This window comes from Haliaeetus leucocephalus, unplaced genomic scaffold (assembly GCF_000737465.1).
Source record: "Haliaeetus leucocephalus isolate CR32 unplaced genomic scaffold, Haliaeetus_leucocephalus-4.0 Scaffold217, whole genome shotgun sequence".
NCBI lineage: Eukaryota > Metazoa > Chordata > Aves > Accipitriformes > Accipitridae > Haliaeetus > Haliaeetus leucocephalus.
Genome location: NW_010972653.1, coordinates 170,584 through 189,328, shown reverse-complemented (window position 1 = coordinate 189,328; position 18,745 = coordinate 170,584). Strand labels below are relative to the sequence as shown.

The window sequence follows — 18,745 nt, the reverse complement described above, 5'->3', positions numbered from 1 at the left end:
AAACCACACTACACACAACCTAGCAGCAGTTTTCATTAATTGCTAAGAAATTTCACTGGAGCCTTGTGGCCTTGTTCAGAACAACAGAGAAATTCTTTAAAAGTTCGATGTGCAAATTAACACTTTTCTCCCTATTATTTCAACAAATTTCCATGTGCTAATGCAGAAGACATTAAATACACAGACAACTTTCCAGGTTAATGACCAGTTCAGGAATATCTCAAATCTCTAATAAGATCTACAAAATACCTCCATATCTGACATATTTGTAAATATTCAAATATAAATAAAAGGAAGACTACTCAAAAGTTTACAATCTAGAAGAGATTCTTTGATTAGTAGACTTAAAAACAGTTAACAAATTTTGAGTTAGACAAGACTTAGAAATGCTGTTTGTATCTTAGTTAATAGCTGGACCAAATAACAATTCTTTATCTGCATGGCAGCAAATTAAATATTTAGCAAAGTGTGTGCTTAGTCTTACTTTATTGCATCCAAAGATCACAGTGTAGGAAGAAAGGGCATTTTCTTCACTTTAGCCCCAAGCCCATTTAGAATATGTGGATAAATTGAGTATCTCATTCCTGCTGTCAATGTTCAGTGACTAAAGAGAAAATATATATATATGTGCACTCAAACCATTATTCTTTATAATACACTGTCTTCACTGTATTGCGGCTCTTTTTTTCCCCCTTTTACAATCCTTTGTTTCATCTTTCTGAAAACCAGTGAATGCACATAAAAAGACATAGAAAAATGTAGAAACTATTAAGTAAATCCCCCAATGCCTTCAAATTCTACAAGTAAATCAGTATGCTACCAAACAAAACAGGCAAAATAAAAAGAGTTGTGTAGCCCACCCTGTTAGTGAAACACCGAGTCATACAGATAACATGCTGTGAGCACAAAATCTGATTCTTTTACAGTGAATCTCAACTTTTTTCTGTATTTTTAGCACAGAACAGAACTCTGGAGGGAGCTATAAGCCTGCCATAAAGAACAGCAGTGCTACAAGAGACAGATGGGGGAAGATTGGTTGAACAGATTTTATTTCTTTAAGACCAAGAGGACTATATAAGCTACCTGATGGCTGCAGAATACTTTTTAGTATAAATGTAAATACTGGATAAGAAGGCTTAGTGATGATGCTTAACGTGAGCAGTGCAGTTGTTTATATTATATGCAACTCGGTGTATTTCATATACTTGGAACACAATCATTTCAATAGTCACATACAACTGAAGTATACAGCGTCTTCTGTTTCATTAACAGCATTAATAAATTCTATGTATTATTTGCTCTGTTCTTTTATTACCTTGCAGCTGCACATGCCATAACAACCAATGCTTTTATCCTTTAAAGATGAAACATGACAATCTCCTGACCTGTGAAGGAATCAGGCTTCCTCTTCCTCGAATCACAAAATTTTAGTACTAAGCCTCATATTTGGACTCAGCTTAGTCAACATTTAAACACTCTACTCCAAGACAATGCTAAACCAAGCGACATCTGAAAGCCATAGGCATACCTCAGACTCACCAGGTGACTCCCCATTTGACCTACAGCTTCCATGGAGCCTAAACTCATTCATTTGTACACACCTCAAAATGCCCCAATCTGGGAAAAAAGGATGTTTGCATAAGGTCTGTTGTGATCCAGAAACAAAATGGCAACACATCTATGCTTTATCCAGAGGAATACAATCAATTAGGCATTTTATGAACATGCCAAAGACTTAAACTGATTGTTGCTGTCAAAAAAACCCCACACACCAACCCGACACATTTCCCTGCCACTTCTTTGATATCAGCTCTAGCAGCAGCTTGACCACAGAGTAAGTTGGAACAGTTCATTCATCTAACTGACCTCAAAATTAAATAAATAAAAGATTAGTTTAAACTGGATTAAAGAGTAAATCACAAATGCTGGAGAGGGCAGGAATGAGCCGCCAGCATGGAGGGCAGGGCCTTCCCTTCTTTGCAACAGCACACTAAACAATGATTGGATTTAAGCCCAATGTGAAACCGCAGGGAGAGGGATACACAGCACACAGACACAATCATCAGGATCAGATCTGTTCAAAAACACATCTGGAAGAGCAGTATCTATATGTGGGAACCAATGCTTTTACAAAATTGCCTCTATAGCTTAAACAATTGCATAAAAGTAGGATATATGGGATTTTTTCTAGAATTGTTTTAGCATTTTATACTGGACAGTCATTAAAGAAGAAAAAAAAAATACAAACAGAAAAATCTGTGGAAAAAGAAACTAAAATCCAAGTCTAGATTGGACATTAGGAAACACTTCTTTACTGAGAGGGTGGACAAACACTGGAACAGGCTTTCTAGAGAGGTGGTCAATGCCCCAAGACTGTCAATGTTTAAGAGGCGCTTGGACAATGCCCTTAATAACGTGCTTTAACTTCTGGTCAGCCCTGGAGTGGTCAGGCAGTGGGACTAGATGTCACTGTAGGCCCCTTCCAACTGAAAGTATTCTATTCTGTTTTATTCCCCCCTCTCGCCTCAGAGCCTTAATCACTGGGCTACATTCTGCTCCTAAAATGCTTTCCTTCTTGGCTGCGTAACAGCATAGATTCAACACGAGGAAAAGGATGCCCCAGCCACTCCAAGTTTGGGCTGTTGCTGGGGCAGAGAAGGAAGGAATGGGATTTGTCCTTTCCTGGGAAAGATGCTTAGGCTGAGGAAGATCTAGAATCCCTTTCTAGGCAGCTGGTTTAACTACTTAGTTTCCTTTAGTGTAGGGACATATTATCATCTTCTACAGTGGCTTTGATTTTAGCAGCAAGTCCTGCTCACTTGGGCATCAGTGCCCTTCAAAGAATTTGTGCTCTGACTATTAAGCAGACAGAAAAGCCAGCACCTTAAGCCAGAAGCAGACAAGAGATTTGGACACTCCTCTGCTCAGCATTTCCACTGCGTAGCAGCTTTCCATGCTAAACATGTGGACTCCTTAGATTGTCTAGCTCTTCCCACTGATTTTGCAGATAGCTAACTTCAGTATTAGTCTTAATACTTAGTTTTCAGACCTTGAAAATACGTACGGAAAACACTTAAACAGGTTCCTTACTTTTCAGTGATGAAATACTGAAAAGGGTTAAATACACCATCCCATCAAAACACCAACGTGAAAAAACTGCCCTTTAAGTTTTCTCTGGCCCTTCTCTCTCTTCTCACCTCATTTCTCTTCACTGTTCCTTCATAAAACCTCCTCCCTGAAGGAGAGAAACTTTATTTCTTAGACATCCGGGAATCTCGAATAACCTTCTGCGATGTCTGTATTTCATCCACACTCACTCCATCTCACTTCAGAACAGTTAGAAAACACCTGCTTTCATGTCTAATCTTCTTTAAAAAATAGTAAATGGAAACCAAACTTAATGCACGACTATTATTTTGCTGCATGAAAAAGCTGAGACACTTTCTACTATATGAAATAGGATATAAAAACACAAGAGAGACAAGTAATCCCACCTAAATCTGATGGAAAGGAAGCAATCTGACAGACGCAAGACTAAACTGTTGTTTTCATACAAGCCTGTTACAGGCTGTTCTGAGAAACTGGGACAAACTTAGTCTGATCAATAACATCTACCTAATTTTAGAGCTTGATTCAAATGTCTCTAGAAGTGTTAGCTCATAAACAGAAGAAAATGTCAGACAGCAGCAGAGCAGGGACAACCAAACTGCACATGGGACAACTCATGAAAGACCACAGTTTACAGAACACAAGGAAATATTAAAAATCAATTATAGTTCACTTTAAAATTATCAACTTTAAGTAACAGCAATTCAACTGCTGTTTCACATGTAGTTCAGTCATCCTTGTTAAGGCACGTAGGAGGGAGGCGAGACACCTAGGCATGACTCCAGCACTCTGCCTTTAATCCACCTGTATGTCGATCAGGCTGTTGTATTCATTTCACTGGGCAGTAACACACATGTGAAAGATAACGCAACACTTCACTATATCAGTGCTCCTAAGTGCATGTAAGAAGATGATACAATCCAGCCTGAGTGACATTTTCTTAGCAGATACCATCTGTTGTGTTTCCATTAAAAAGATATTATATAACAAGATATTTAACCTTCTGTAGTTTATATTTAGTTATTCACGAAAGGACTTTGACAGAAAGCCTGTGAGCCTGTGAAACAAGCACAGAAGAAACTGTGTTAATTTTTGTACCTTAGTAAGATGAAACATAATAATGCTAGAAAATGGAGAAAAGACTAATTTATGGGCTAGCAAACACTAGGTATTGTGAAAGAGCCTAAAAACAGGGCAACATGAGGAAGCACAGGAAGAAAGATGCCCTTGGACAAAATAAAGGGCAACATGAGGAAGAGCTTTAACCATCCATCAATGTCTAAAGAAAGTTGAAGTGATGGCCTTTCACCAGATAATGACTGATTAATCCTTTTTTGCCATCGTTAGCAGAGGCAAGCATTAGAAAGCTAATGCCATAATTAAAAATTCAACAGAATAAAGGCAATAAGCACTTTTTCTTTTTGAGCCCTTCTTGAACTATTGGTTTAGAGCCCAACAATTTAGATCTCCTGGGGGTGAATCAAACCTTGTGCACTGTCACAATTACTTTGTCATTAGGAGATTAATAGCACTTTGTTGAAACAACTTTATAAAATGTTATAAATTGACAATTTGTACAAATTGTGCCTTAACACACATTCTCAGATGCATTATTCAAATGCTCCATCAGCTACTTTGCATCCCTAGATAGCAATCTTTTTTCTCCACTATAAATTTCCTAGCATGACAAAGCCCAAGAGACCTGCAGGGCACCAAAGTCTCAAGGAGGAGTAAGATCTTTATGCTCAGTAGAGTGCCAGGTGACTGCTATTCCAACGAGGGGCAGTCCAGTAAAAAACACAAATATTGTGTGTTCAATTTGCAGTAATTATAGCCAGCCAAAAAATATAGTTTAGACTCATGGCAGTCAAGAGTGCTCACTTAAGAATAGGCAGGAGCACACAGATAGCGAGTGGTCTGTTGAGGAACATCCTACTACACGAGAAGGCATTTTTTGTAAGCAGTTATGAAAATCAAATAAAGCAACAACCTAAGTGTTTATAAACCAGCCTGAAAGATGGCACTTAGAAGCCTCAAACAAGAACAAGACTTCAAAATAAAAATTACCTAGGCAAATTATTTTCTGGACAGAACTCAATGCAACAATTTATCACTTTACTAAAAGACAATAGCTTGAAAAACTGTTTTGGTAGAAAGGAGAAAGAAAAAGCATTTCACAGACAGATAATATATTTTTTGTTAAGTCAGTAACAGCCCTCCAATTATCTTGAGTAAAAGAGATGTTAATTTTACTTTTATACTGCTTATATCTTAAACTATTAATGACTACTCTCACCTGATAATTGATTTAAAGCTGATTTTTTTTCATTTATAAACAGGACAAAAGGATCATGATTTTGTTAGAAATAATGCACCAACTGGAATCTTAAAAGAACTTACAGAAAGGTATTCTGCCTTTAAGGTTTTACAAGGTCTCTGTCTGTTGACCTCAGCAAGGTGAGCCAGCTGCTTAAGTTCAGCACCCTGTCAAACTGGAACAATTATACTTTCTACTGCCAAGAAGTTCCAACTGTGATGAACAGCATGATATTCTGTATATTAAGACCTTGATTGTGTACAAGTGTCTACACCTCACACAGACTGACCTTATGTTATAAATATTTCAAGTTGTTCTATAAAGCTGTATCTTCAAAGGTTATAAAAAAGGAAAGCAACTATCAAAACCAGTGCAATGTGTTCCAGAAGTGTTGCATTTATAGGCATTTGCTTTTCACTTTCACCTTCGATCCCTTCTGTAAGTTTGGTGGGCTAACTTTGAAGGAGTCTTACAGGATGCATATATTAAAAAAAATCTTTGTCTGTGTTTACTATACAGCAATGAAAGACTTGCTTGTTATGTTTGAACTACTGAGACTAGAGAAGTTTTTCAGGACTCAAAAATGCAAATATTCCCAACCTCAAGTATTTGCCCGTCTATGATTCTGACGGCTGGAACGCCTAGCATTTTCACAAATGAACTCACACTAGGAAAGAGCATTGTAAATCTATGCACTAAACTGATCCTCTGACACTGAGGGAACAGAAGCAGACTGCAGAAAGCTTAGTTAAGCAAAAGGAAGAGAAGCTTTTTCCAGAATGTTTAATCTCTTCAGTACAATTCAAATACAGTTGTAACAACAGCAGCAGCATTTTTCAATTAAATAGCATTTCTCTTTAACTGTTTCCGGTCTCTGGAGAAGATTCTTTTCTTGTGTACAGACAACCGTAGAAGACAGGTTGTAATGGGGGAATCAAAGAAACTGATACCTTTGTTTATAATGTAAATAAATAAAATTATCACAGATAGATTTAGAAAGCTCACATAAATAGAACACTAGAAAAATGCAAAGAAAAGACTTTAAATGCAGAGTTGAGAGGTGTACATGAAAAGCTAATTTTGACCATTTGAGTGGGATTCGACTGACTTATTTTTAGATATCTCTGACAGAGATGAGCTGGTTGCCCTGGGCTTCTTTGTACCCAATGGAGAGCAAAAGGACCCCTTTCAGGAATGATTCACTGCACTTATTTTAGATGTCAACTGTAGAAATGAGATAGCTACTCCCTATAAGTCCCTGAATCATCCTCCCACCGCCCCAATCCCACCTGTCAAGTAAGTCCAGGAGACTAGTAGGCAAATACAGTGTAGACATCTGATCAGGAGGGGGGATGAGACAGGGGGGACACAACAGAGATGCCACCCACATCACTACCACCCACCACGCCATGTTACTTCAGTGCTCAGTTTTTGAGTTTTTGGGTTGGGTTTTTTTCCGCCTCCTTCTATTGTAAAATACTTGGTATTGAATTTCCTGGACACTTTATTCCTTAAGATTCTGATGTGCCACCTCTATTGTAAAAGGTGGCAAGAGGGCATCAAATTAACATAAACAGAAATTGTAAGACTAAAAAGTACCACAATATTTCATACACATTCCATAGGACAAAGAAGTCAAAGTCATTCATCAGAGCAGAATACTCTTCATTTTAATTATGATCTAAAATATAGGGGGTGAATTTCAGAATATGTATTTGACTCACAGCTGACTTCCTCCTGCTGTCACTGAAAAACTGAACAATGTTAGAAAATGACACTTACAAACTTAGTTAATATATAACAAAAAATAAAACTGTTCAGTAGCACTGGCTGAGGAAAATAATCACCTTTATGATATCAACTATTTCTATTCTTTGGTTGATTTTTTTTTTCCTACTTATATTCTTCTGTGAATTGTTAACTTCCTTGTCTTACAGTTCTTCACCTTACTTTCCTCATCTTTTCTATCTTACCAAAATTTTGGTAGACACTTTTCCCATCTATTTTATCAGACAGAACGGCTCTTTATCATTTAATACTAACACAGTATTAGCACTATGGCTTGGAACTAACTTCTCTAATGAGATTAATTTAGACAGAAGAGTTACTTTTTGCAGAAAGGATGAAACAATGGCCCTAGGAGGCAATTTACATCAAAAAAAGTTTATGAGGTTTCTTGTCATAATACCTACATCTCTTTTCGGCACAGGTAGGGAAAAGATTTTGGTTTGGTTTGTTTAAAAAATAAACCTAATTTCTGCAGAATCAGAGCATGTAAGTTCCACAGCGATAGACACATATTAAGTAGACACCTTCACATTAATAAAATAAGAGGGGAAGAATTCTTCCAGGTTTACCATAAGTAACCTGGTTTTATTCATAACCTGGTCCAATATGGCTATATGCTCCTCTGCTGTATCAACCATGCACAGTATTTTTTTTTCTCCCCAAAGTATTTTAGTGTGGTCAGAAAGTGCTATACCACTGAGCACAGCAGCGGTATAGTGATATCCCACTTTTCTAACACAGTAGAATCACGTTAGATGTCTACTGCCAAATACACCTTCTACTTAGTATCATTTTAGCTAAGAGGTTCTAAAAATAAGTATGTACTTTTCATTTAAATAACTATACACTCCTCTCATGCAAAAGCAAATAAATATTTTTGCTAAAAGTTCATTACAAATGATTTAGCCTTTCAACAAAACAGAAAAGGTAGTCAAAGAACAAAGCTTCAAAAAGAAAACTGCAAACTGGTTTCACAGTGTCTATTCTGAATCCAAATTCAGATCTATTTGGATAACAAACCAAAAATAAAGGAAAAAAGAGAACAAACAAAAGTGGATTAATTAATCAAAAAGTTGATTAATTTGTCAGTTTGTCCGCGCTTCCCTCATCTCTTTGAAGGGAAAAAAATCGATGATCTTTACTCTCTAGCAAAACTCCCAGAAATCGATGTTTTGCAATTACTTAGCAATGTTCTGTACCACATCTGCAGCAAGCAAGCAGTAGGAAAGCCTGGAATTCAGATCTGTTAAGGATTTGGGGGTATTTTTGTTATAATCCACTAATTTTTTTATTTATTTGATTTTTAATTTATAATTTGAAATTATTTAGATAAAACTATTGTGAGGAAGATGATAAGGAAAAGTTATTATCAACACTGAAATATGAGAAATTGATCTTTAAGATATTTGGAAAGCAGCAACAAGTTACTTTTAAATGAAAGTCCAGATCAAACTATTTCAATTGCTCTGAGAAACAGGACCCTCTTCAAAAAAGTACATTTTCTTAAAAAGGAGTTGAATTACCACTGTTGTGAAGGAAAATAAGAATCACCGAGAACAGGCATTTAAAAAAAAAAAAAAAAGAAAAGTAATTTCTTTTAAATTCTATTGTAAATAGTTTGTATTAACTGGAAGAATCAGCTTAAATTTAGCTAATTTTTACAAGGAATAGGACTGGGTTTATAAGCCACTATTTTTATTAACAGAGTAATTAATAGGTGGTTTCCAATACAAATTACAGTTCACAACATGGGAACCCCTGGTTACACGTTTATTACATTTACGCAGAGTCCAAATAGAAGTGAGAGGCCAATATAAAATCACAGTCACAACCACATATAGAACAGAAGGTCACCTTTGGATGCAAGGGGTGTTACCACACAGTGATTGCTTCACTGAACAATAGACTTGCACAAGAAATTCATTACAAAGACTAGAAGAAAACTCAACAGAATAAGACTATTGCAAGTTGCTTACCAATATCAATATATTTTGGGTCCAAAGGAGTGCCAATAGAATTGCAGAGGACCAGCACATACTGTATGGAAATAAAAGCAAGTGTCATTACTACCACATTTTTTGTAAATTAGTAAGCTGTACAAGGTTTTCTGTGAAGGTGTATCTCACAACCCGCATTTCACACAATCTAGTGCTGATCAGCAACAGAAAACAGAGGGACCACGACTGCAGTAAATATAAAGCAGCACAAGGATGACAGTAATGAGATTATTTGCCAGTTAGCACTATAAACAAAGCCAAGCACAAAACAGGAAAATGACCAGCTGTTTTAAGCAAAGGAGCAAATCTACCAGACAATATACAATATGTACGACGTACTACCAGCAGGGTCCACAGAAAACATGTGAGCAAGACAGCCAGTGTCTCACGCCCTGCTCTGTGGGGCACACACTGTGCTGCAATTATTTACTAGTATGATACACCAGCAATTTCTCAGTGACTCAACTTTCACCTAGCTGTTCATGCAAAAGATAATCTAATAAACTGCATCAGACCCCCTCGCTAGCTCCCAGAAGTTAGGACCCTTGTTCTATTCTTTGCAGACCTCAACCTCCTTGAACCTCCAAGAGTGCTACAACGTAGGGAGAATTGTGAATACAGCTATCCCTCCACCCTGCAGTATTTCAGATACTACAAAACTGATGAGTTTTTTTAGTTTTGCCCTTCTTGAAATCCTGCTCGGGAAGACTTTGACAGCACACATACCTCAGATTGGTCTGTTAAACTCAGGATGATGCAAATAAATAAAAATTGACCTAGACACCAATGCTTCATTGTTGTTGCTGATGTATTTATTTTTCTAGACCTAAATCAAGGATTAAATAGCTTTATGATGATTGCATAGGAAAATAAGAATTTCTTGAATGGGAAGTGTGGAAATTAAGTAGCAACTTCTACTGTAAAATCTTTAGATTAAAAAAAAAAAACAGCCCAACAACAACAAACCAAAAACCAGGGCTGCCAAAACTTGAATCACCTAAGCGCTGTTATCCTGACTCTCCAGGAAATGGAAGATAATTAGTTCTTCTTAGCTCTTTCACCTCCTGAACAATTCATGTAATTGTGGTAGCAGACTACAGCAACTATACAGCTTATCCCTTTAAACTGACAGATAGATAGCTCATTAATCACATAAGAATGGCAGAATTCAGGTTTTCAGCTATTGTATGAACTTCATTCTTTCAAAGAAAAAGATCTGAACAAAGCTTTCTTTTCATTAAGTAATTTATTTTTCTGGTTCTGCCACCAATAAACACCTCTCAAAAATGGTATTTTTATTTCTTTGTTCTTGAGTTAAGCTTTCCACCAGCATTGTCAAATTTATCTTTTCAAAAAATATGTTGAGCCTCCACTTCTGTAGGAAACCACACCTGGCTTTTTAAACTACTTATTGTTTGTTTCTGTTATGATTATATTAATTTTTCTCTGGTAAATTATCCCAACATTCACTCTGTAACCAATTTCTCTTTTATGCCCTTTTTACTTATTTCTGAGACTCTAGGTCAGTAGATCAGAGACTACCAAGGGGTGACGGAGTAACAGTACCCAAGACAGAGGCTGCATGAGCTACACAGGGTGGTGCAAGGAGCAGGGAGTTTTGCACTGTCTGATTTGATCAAAGCAGAAAGCTCAAGCCTTGCTATGGGTTATCAACATTAAGTTCTTCATAACCTACTGACATTCACATCCGCTTGCAATACCTTTAAACAGTTCCTGCTGAAATTAGTCTTTTTTGCCCCATCAGCTATTGCTGTACATTTTGCTGTCTTGAAATCACAATTCTAATGACTGACATCTATTGCAAAACAAATCTGTTTTTCAGAAAGCAACTCTAATGAACTGCTACCCAAAGGATAAGCTTGTTCACTTCATTTCCTAAAAGCTGACCCCCCCACAGTGTTAATAATTACAGTGGAGCCATTTTGAAAGAATTGAAAGATGCTTGTTATCTGTAACTTTCTGATGCTAAAATTAAATCTCTTCATGTAAATTTCTTGAGCATAAATAAGTCCCTCCACTGTTTGTTTCCTATTTTAAAAATACAACTCAGAAAAATCTCATTTTATTGCACTCAGTTTCACCAAATGGTTTTAGCCACGTATACTGTATTTTCAATCCATATGACAGTACACCCTTTATTGCACAATCAAGCAAAGCAGCACGAAAGCTTTTTTTTTTACCGTCGCACCAATTGACTCCGTCTCATGCTCCTCCTTTGTAAGCAATATACAAGTGATATAGAAAATAATTCAGAAGTGAATGCAGTAAGAAAAACAGTGTAACAGTTAGCGTCATGCTAACATACATTAATCAAAGGACACATATATCATTTGTCACTACATTTAAAAAACAAACAAACAAATGGAGCAGTTCGTAGTAACACGTGATTTGTATCACCTAAAAAATTCCCCTTTTTTTCCACTTCTGACTGATTAAATATTTGTTACCATTCTGATGCTCTCCTGCTTTTAGCTTGTCTTTGGAGAACTGTTCTAAATATTTCTAAAGAAACATTATTCTAGAAGGTTGCAGTTTTCATTAAGTTAGTAATGGCTACAAGGAGTTAAAATATAGAGGCAGTTAATCAGTTCTGCACATTTTTGCTATTGTTGTTTGTTGGAGTTCTTTGGTTTTAAACACTGAGCCCATTCAAGTGCCATTCTGTCAAATGACAACTGAATGAAACACTCTGAGACAGATTCAGAATCTTACATTTCATCTTACTCTGGCTGTAAAGCACTGACATGTGGAACAGAGCATTTCAAGTGAAATTTGAAAGAAAGACTTTACCTGAGGTTGATTTTCGTCTGCTTTAGTTGCTAAAACACAGAAGTCTCCATAAGTTGTTATGGAAATCAAGCTCTTGACGTATTTCACATACTTCTCATTGTTTTTTGTGTCCCAAAAGACTACACAGTATTCTGGACGATCAGGTCGGGTATATGCATAAACAACCGTATTGGAGCAGTAACCCCACTGCCAAGAGAGACAATTTTGATAAAACCTGTCAGAAATTATAAGAATTCAGTAATACATTGTGCACAGCTATGAAAGAAAGTGTTTATTTCATATACGCAATCAGTATTCAATATTCTTTACCTCTCAGGCGACAACCTGATTGATTAAAAGTATGTGAACCCAGCTCCGGTAGTAAGTCATTTGCATAATATTAAACTGGCAAAAGAAGTCTTTCCATCACACAGAATAACTTATCACAATCAGAATTGGAGGATCAACCTCAAAATGTGACAAGATCTGACTTCCCTTGTTTGTTTCGTGTTCAGCAGGTACACAGAAATACCCACTGTGATGATGATTTTTGCCATGAAAATGCTTGCTCTATGACTATTGATTTAGAAACTCAAAGTTCATTTCCCAAGGGAAATATAAGAAACACCTCAAGCAGTGCAATTCCTGAAGCAGACAAAAATAAGCAATTATATTGGAGCACTATAATGTCACATCCCCTCTTTCATATTAGTAACATGAGAAAAACCCTCCCTTCCCCCCAGAAGAATGTAATTATTCATGTAACAAGTAGGAGAAAGGGCAAAAAGGCAAAAGAAGAAATGGAATATCCAAACACTGTAAAAACCATGAAGATGTATTTTATTGCATTCAACTGATTTAATTTACAGAAATTAATAATGAAAACCCTTTCTAACAAAGCAGAATCAGAAAATACCTCAAAAAGGAGGTGAACCTGACAAATACATGAGATATAAAGCAAAACACTTAAGGATGATGATGCAATTGTAGAAAAAACTAATAGAATTCTCTGCAACAGCATTTACTAGAGAGAGAGGAGAAAGCTTGTTACAGAGCTGGCCAGAAGGGTTCCCACGCTACAGGGAATGAAACTGAGATGATAAACTAAAGAATCAACAAAAGAACTTTTAGAATACATCTATAAACTGAATGGTAATAAACTGTCAGAACCCAAAGGTTTTCACTCAAGTAGAGTTCTACAGGAATTCAAACACAATGCTGTGGAGTATAGCCAGAGGAACAGGAGTGGGCAGATGTAAAAAGCATTATGATTCTGGGAATCACAAATCAGTAAATCCAGCTTTCACACAAGGTAGAGATGTTAAAAAAAAAAAAAAAAGGTAATATAATAAATAATGGAATTAGATGGATGTGGATAAATACAACACACTGGACAGTCATCATGTTTTTAGCCCTGGAAGTTGTACCTCATTCATTTATTATTATTATCTTTCAGAGAGGCAACATGAATGAAGATGACCCAACTGATATGACCTACTTGGATTTTCAAGAAAATCAAGCTCATTTTGGATACAGGAAATAAAAATAAAAGGATTGGAATACAGGTAGTTTTTGACAACTGAGAGCACTATCCACAGGATCCTTCCCAGAGATGCAAAACTGGAACTTATACTATTCTGAAAATTCAAAATTTATATGAAAGGAGTAAGTTATGACGTAACAAGTCAGTAAACTGTAACTCATGTTTGTCAAATCTAAAACTGATTTCAAGAACTGGCAAAGGACCCCAGAATGCTGGATGATGAGGACATAAAGTGAAATTCAATGTCGATTTCAACAAGGTAATATACACCAGAAGAAATGTAACTAGAGCTAAATTAGTATTACAACTCCAAAAAGATACCATGTAAACTGTGACTAGTTTAAAAAAGATCCACTCAATTCATAGTTTTACTGTAATACTAATTTAGAACCCCCTTTCTCTTATTATGGTGATACTTAAAAAAATACAGGAATCTGGATTATTCAGTAGATTGGTAATGTGATACTAACACTTCATTTCCAGGTCATTAATTCCAATCCAGCCTAAGTTAATGACAGCTTTGAATCACTACCATTTAGTGACTGTCACCTTTTAGACTATCTAGTTCCTAAAAGGGAGGTACTGATACAATCAGAAAGAACATAGCAGTAGTAATGTGTATTATTTATTGAAGGACAACACATATTCACCATAAAAATATTTAACATTGAAACTGAGTATACAACCAACAGGTTAAGAGTTTATTTGCTGCAGAAATAAATCAATTTAAGCACATCTTTTTCCACTTTAAATATACAAAAGGGGGAGGGGGGGGAAGAGAGAGCTTACACATGCAGTTTCTAAAACTAAGGTTTCAAAATATTATTCACTTGCAAACTGTCCCAGATCTTGAAATACACGTGGTCTCTATAGATACTGATGAGTTTAAGAAAAAGCAAAAGGCCAGTGTTCCAGCTGTTACAGATTTCCCAGAATAAACATTAGGTAGCATTTCCTGCAAGACTAATTTCCAGCTCGAATTTCCAAAGTCTTTTCCAGCAGATTTACAACAAACTATCTGAGATTGCTTCCTAGCAGATTTGTGTTTATAACTCCCTGACCAATGATTTTTCACAACTGGAGTGGAACAATACATTTCAATATAGCTGCAGAATGTTCCTCACATTACACTCTCTTTAATCACAGTGGCTACACGCTGATGATTAACGAACATATCCTGTGCTGGAAAAAAAAAAAAGTATACAATACTGTATACTGGACAGTAATTGCTATTTTTTGTTAAACTGTAAGTTTAAGTGAAATAGTCCTAACTCTTAAAAAAACACAAACAAACAAACAAAAAAACCCCACATGGTAGACAAGATAAAACATTAGCTGAAGACACTCTTGTAAAAAGTATATTGGGAATTGAAACATAAGTAGCAAGTACACCTATCAGGTTGTATTCATTTCTTACTGTTCAGTGACTGATTACACAGCTCTCCTGGTTCGAACTTGTAATTCACCACCAAAAAAATGACAGTAGAAGTAAGGCTCAAACAATTCCCATTGTATCACTTAGCCCACTCAGTTTAACCAAACAGCAAGGAAAACACTTTAGCCTTACCTACATTTCAGCCTCAATTACTACCACATTTAGAATCATGCCCTATTCTGTTGATACTAACAAAGCATACAGTTCCTTATTATGAAAATAAAATCATAAATCTATTATAAAAGCAATGGCTAAGTCATTCCATCACCAAGACAGACACTCACATTCCACCAAAACTTGAAGTCAGTAGTGTTGATCAAGCAGTAATCATAAGTTAAGCATTGATTTATATATTAGAGAAGGCTACTTTTTCAACCCATTCAGAAAGTGAATAACAGGAAACTTATTAACACAGTTAACTGCCACATTGCTACATACCTTGTAATCTGGACGAATGTTTGCAAAATATATGTAAGAATCGACAGCTAGTGCAATTTTCAGTCCACTTCCCTCCCAGGACAAGGCAGATATCTGTTTGCCAGGAACTTTCAGTGTGCGCAAATGCTTGTTTAAAACCAGGAAGGAAAAAGATTCTAAATTTATCATAAGAAAACCACTCTAAAATACTTAAACAACAGTTTTGATAGTTGATGAAAAACAAACATAGATCTTCTTTACAGTACCCTATAATGATTCTCAAATTGCAATACACATGCAAACAAAGAGGGAGATATTTAACATGCATTACCATAAAGTGTTCTTTTGCCTCAATTATTTTTTTTGTCAGAGAGAAAAACAGGACTCAGTGATAGTTCAAACTTACAACAATAAATAGATGGAGAATGACAGTATAAATATTTTTTCCTTTGATTGGTAATTTGAATCATCTTTAAAATTTCAGTTGCTACTAAAATAAACACAACAATAGTACTGATACCTGACATGCCTCAGAAGTTTCATTTATGCTGGAAGTGAATTAATCAGTTGATGTACAACACCCTTAACTACAGCTGATAGTTTAAACAAATAAAAACATATAGCTAATCTATGTCAAGAGCATACAATGAATTAGCTGCATATGTACACAAATTTCAGTGAGGCAATGGACATTTTCCTCTTCCCTATTCCCTTTCAAAAAAAGTCTAAGAAAGGCAGTTAGATGTCCATTTAAAATTTAAGAGCTAGCAAAGAAATACACTTTCCTTTTTTTTTTTATATCTTTATTTTGCTGTCAAATTTGTATGAAGGAAACAACTGAAAAAAATAATGTTTTCAAAAACCATAACCTTAGTCCCAGAGAGCACTTGTTTGTGGGAAGCTTTTTGTTTGCAAGTAACATAGATGTATGTAATAAAGAATACATTAATCTACTATTTACTGTAAGATTTTGAATAATCTTAGGCTTTAAAAAAATACAATGTTTTACTGAGCAGAACACTGATACTTATGCTTAGATCTAACTTTCCTTTTGAGGGCATAACTTTGTGCCTAAATAAACTGTTATCAATGAATTTACACAGTTTAGTACAGATTTCATGCCTTTGATCAGAGGCAAATACAAAGTCCAAATACAGGTCACACATTATTCACAGAATATACCATCTTCCAAAAAGTTACATCCATACCTGAATATCAAAACTAGTACAAAACAATTCTAAAATCTAAATAATTTACTTCTAAACACTAGATACAGAATCTGGAACACCTGTTTCAGTTAATCTGAAGGACATTAGCAACCAGAGACGTAACGGTATTGCCAAAACCTTTGGTTTCATTTAATACTTTCAACTAAGGAAACCCCTACAGATGATGTTGGATCTTAAGTCCTTTCACAGAACAGCTCACAGCTCTATACTTCCCACAGTTACCCTCAGGGCTGACAAGTACTTCCTATAAGGGACAAACTTCCTCACACTCTGATACGTAACACTAACTCACTGATTTCCAGATATTTTACTGGGAGGGAAAGTGAAATTACCTGAAATTACCTTGCAAGGCAAGAGTAGCATCATGAACAAAAATATATAGGAAAGTTGTCTCTCAACTGTTGAATATTTAACATCTTGCAAAAAAGACAGGAAGTACAAAAAACATTTACAAAACAATATCCCCAACAGGCAAATGAAGATTAGAAACAGCTTACCTTTTCTGAGGTTTCCAAGCCATTCTTTTTACTGATACCAGATGCCGTTTTCTCAGTTTTACTGATTCCATAAAAACAGAGGGGAGCGTTCACTCCCATGTTTTAAACTCCTAATCTAGAGATGCCTAGGTCTCTTACACAAGCCAGTGGAGAAAGATAAGTACTTCCAGATTCGATACACAGATGTTAAGTTAGCATCTTAACTGCTGCCTAAGCATTCCAAATCGCTTACTGACTATAGTCTGAACTCAGGTATCCGAGTTAGGTGTTCAAAGTTAGACACTGTACATATCCCATCATTTAGTGTTTTACAAGATGCACTCAGATTTTCACGCTGGCCACTAACTTGCTGTTATAAAAAGGTACCTGGTCCTGTGTCATCTTTCCAGATCCAGGTGGATATCCTAGATACCTTAGAGCACGTAAAACTCTAAACACCTACATTTTGGCATCCAAATTCCACCAGTAATGACCACATAGACAAAACATATTAAGATAAAATACCATTTAAGTTATATATTAAATATATTTTTACCTCACCAAACGGAGTATAGAACTGCACAATGTTTACATCTTTATCTTGAGAAGTTCCTTTTAGGGAGCCTGCCACCGCCAATACACTTCCACAGTGGTTCCACTGAATACATACTACGTTCATACTAGTGTCAATCAAAATAGGATCTAGTTTTTAAGAAATAAACATTAAGAATATAAACACAAGTAGACATTTTGGGTCAAGAGTAGCTCAGTAATTAGCACCCCACATTTGTACCTACTGTGGTCATTCTCATCTCTCATTATCTGGCATCTTCCATTGTCATAACAGACAGCAAGACAAGGACAATCTGGTTCAATGTAGCCTTCTGTACCATGATACCAATGTATTCCAGCAATACTGAATGCTCCAGTTAAGTTCACCAAACAACTCAGTTTCATTTTCACCTAGACAAGAATGGTTAATTATTTAAAGTCATATACAACATGCTATTTAGAAGAACAATTTATATCTCTGCTGATACCTCACAAAAGACCAGATGTCTATGCAAAATTTTTCCTGTCCAAAGAAAAATTTTCACATTCTCACAATTTTAAGCATTTGAAAAACTTCCTTATTCAAAGCCAGATCAGATATATGAAGACATATATTTTAACTACAAAGAAGTACTTTAATGTTGGCATTTTCATTTTTTTAAAAGTAACTTAAAACCAAAGAAAACAAACAAACAAAAAACCCCACCACACATGCATAAACACAAGGAACCTCACTGGAACTTTGCAAAAAATAAAAATAATTTCAAACCATTCCTGGCCACAAGATTGTTGTTTGGTTTTTTTAAGAAACCTTTTGTCAGCTTTTTCTTGATAAAAGTCTCTTGAATAATATATAAAAATAATTGGAAAAAATAAGTGTCCAGATCAGAACACCAATTAAGTTTACTTTTGTAATAATTAACCCTGTACTTCAGGTAACACAAGTAAGGGCTTTTTCTAAAACATAAGAGTGCACCTGGATCACTTCGAGGAGAGCTACCAGGTAAGTTATGGGAGAGAGAGAGAGCACACAACCATACATATTGTTGCTAAGGGGGGGGGGGGGGGGGGGGGAGATAACACAAACTAATTA

General features: G+C 35.9%; 1 protein-coding gene across 2 annotated transcripts in view; it reads right to left on the bottom strand.

Annotated features, from left to right (window-relative positions):
* Nucleotides 1-18,745, bottom strand: part of WDR35 (WD repeat domain 35) — a 52,524-nt gene that overhangs the window by 27,052 nt on the left and 6,727 nt on the right. For both annotated transcript variants that reach the window (XM_010566639.1, XM_010566638.1), the window contains exons 7-11: nt 17,898-18,063; nt 17,657-17,802; nt 15,417-15,542; nt 12,022-12,207; nt 9,190-9,250 (exon numbers count right to left, since the gene is read on the bottom strand). In XM_010566639.1, the coding sequence (XP_010564941.1) occupies nt 9,190-9,250; nt 12,022-12,207; nt 15,417-15,542; nt 17,657-17,802; nt 17,898-18,063 (685 nt within the window). The remainder of the gene's footprint in view (nt 1-9,189; nt 9,251-12,021; nt 12,208-15,416; nt 15,543-17,656; nt 17,803-17,897; nt 18,064-18,745) is intronic.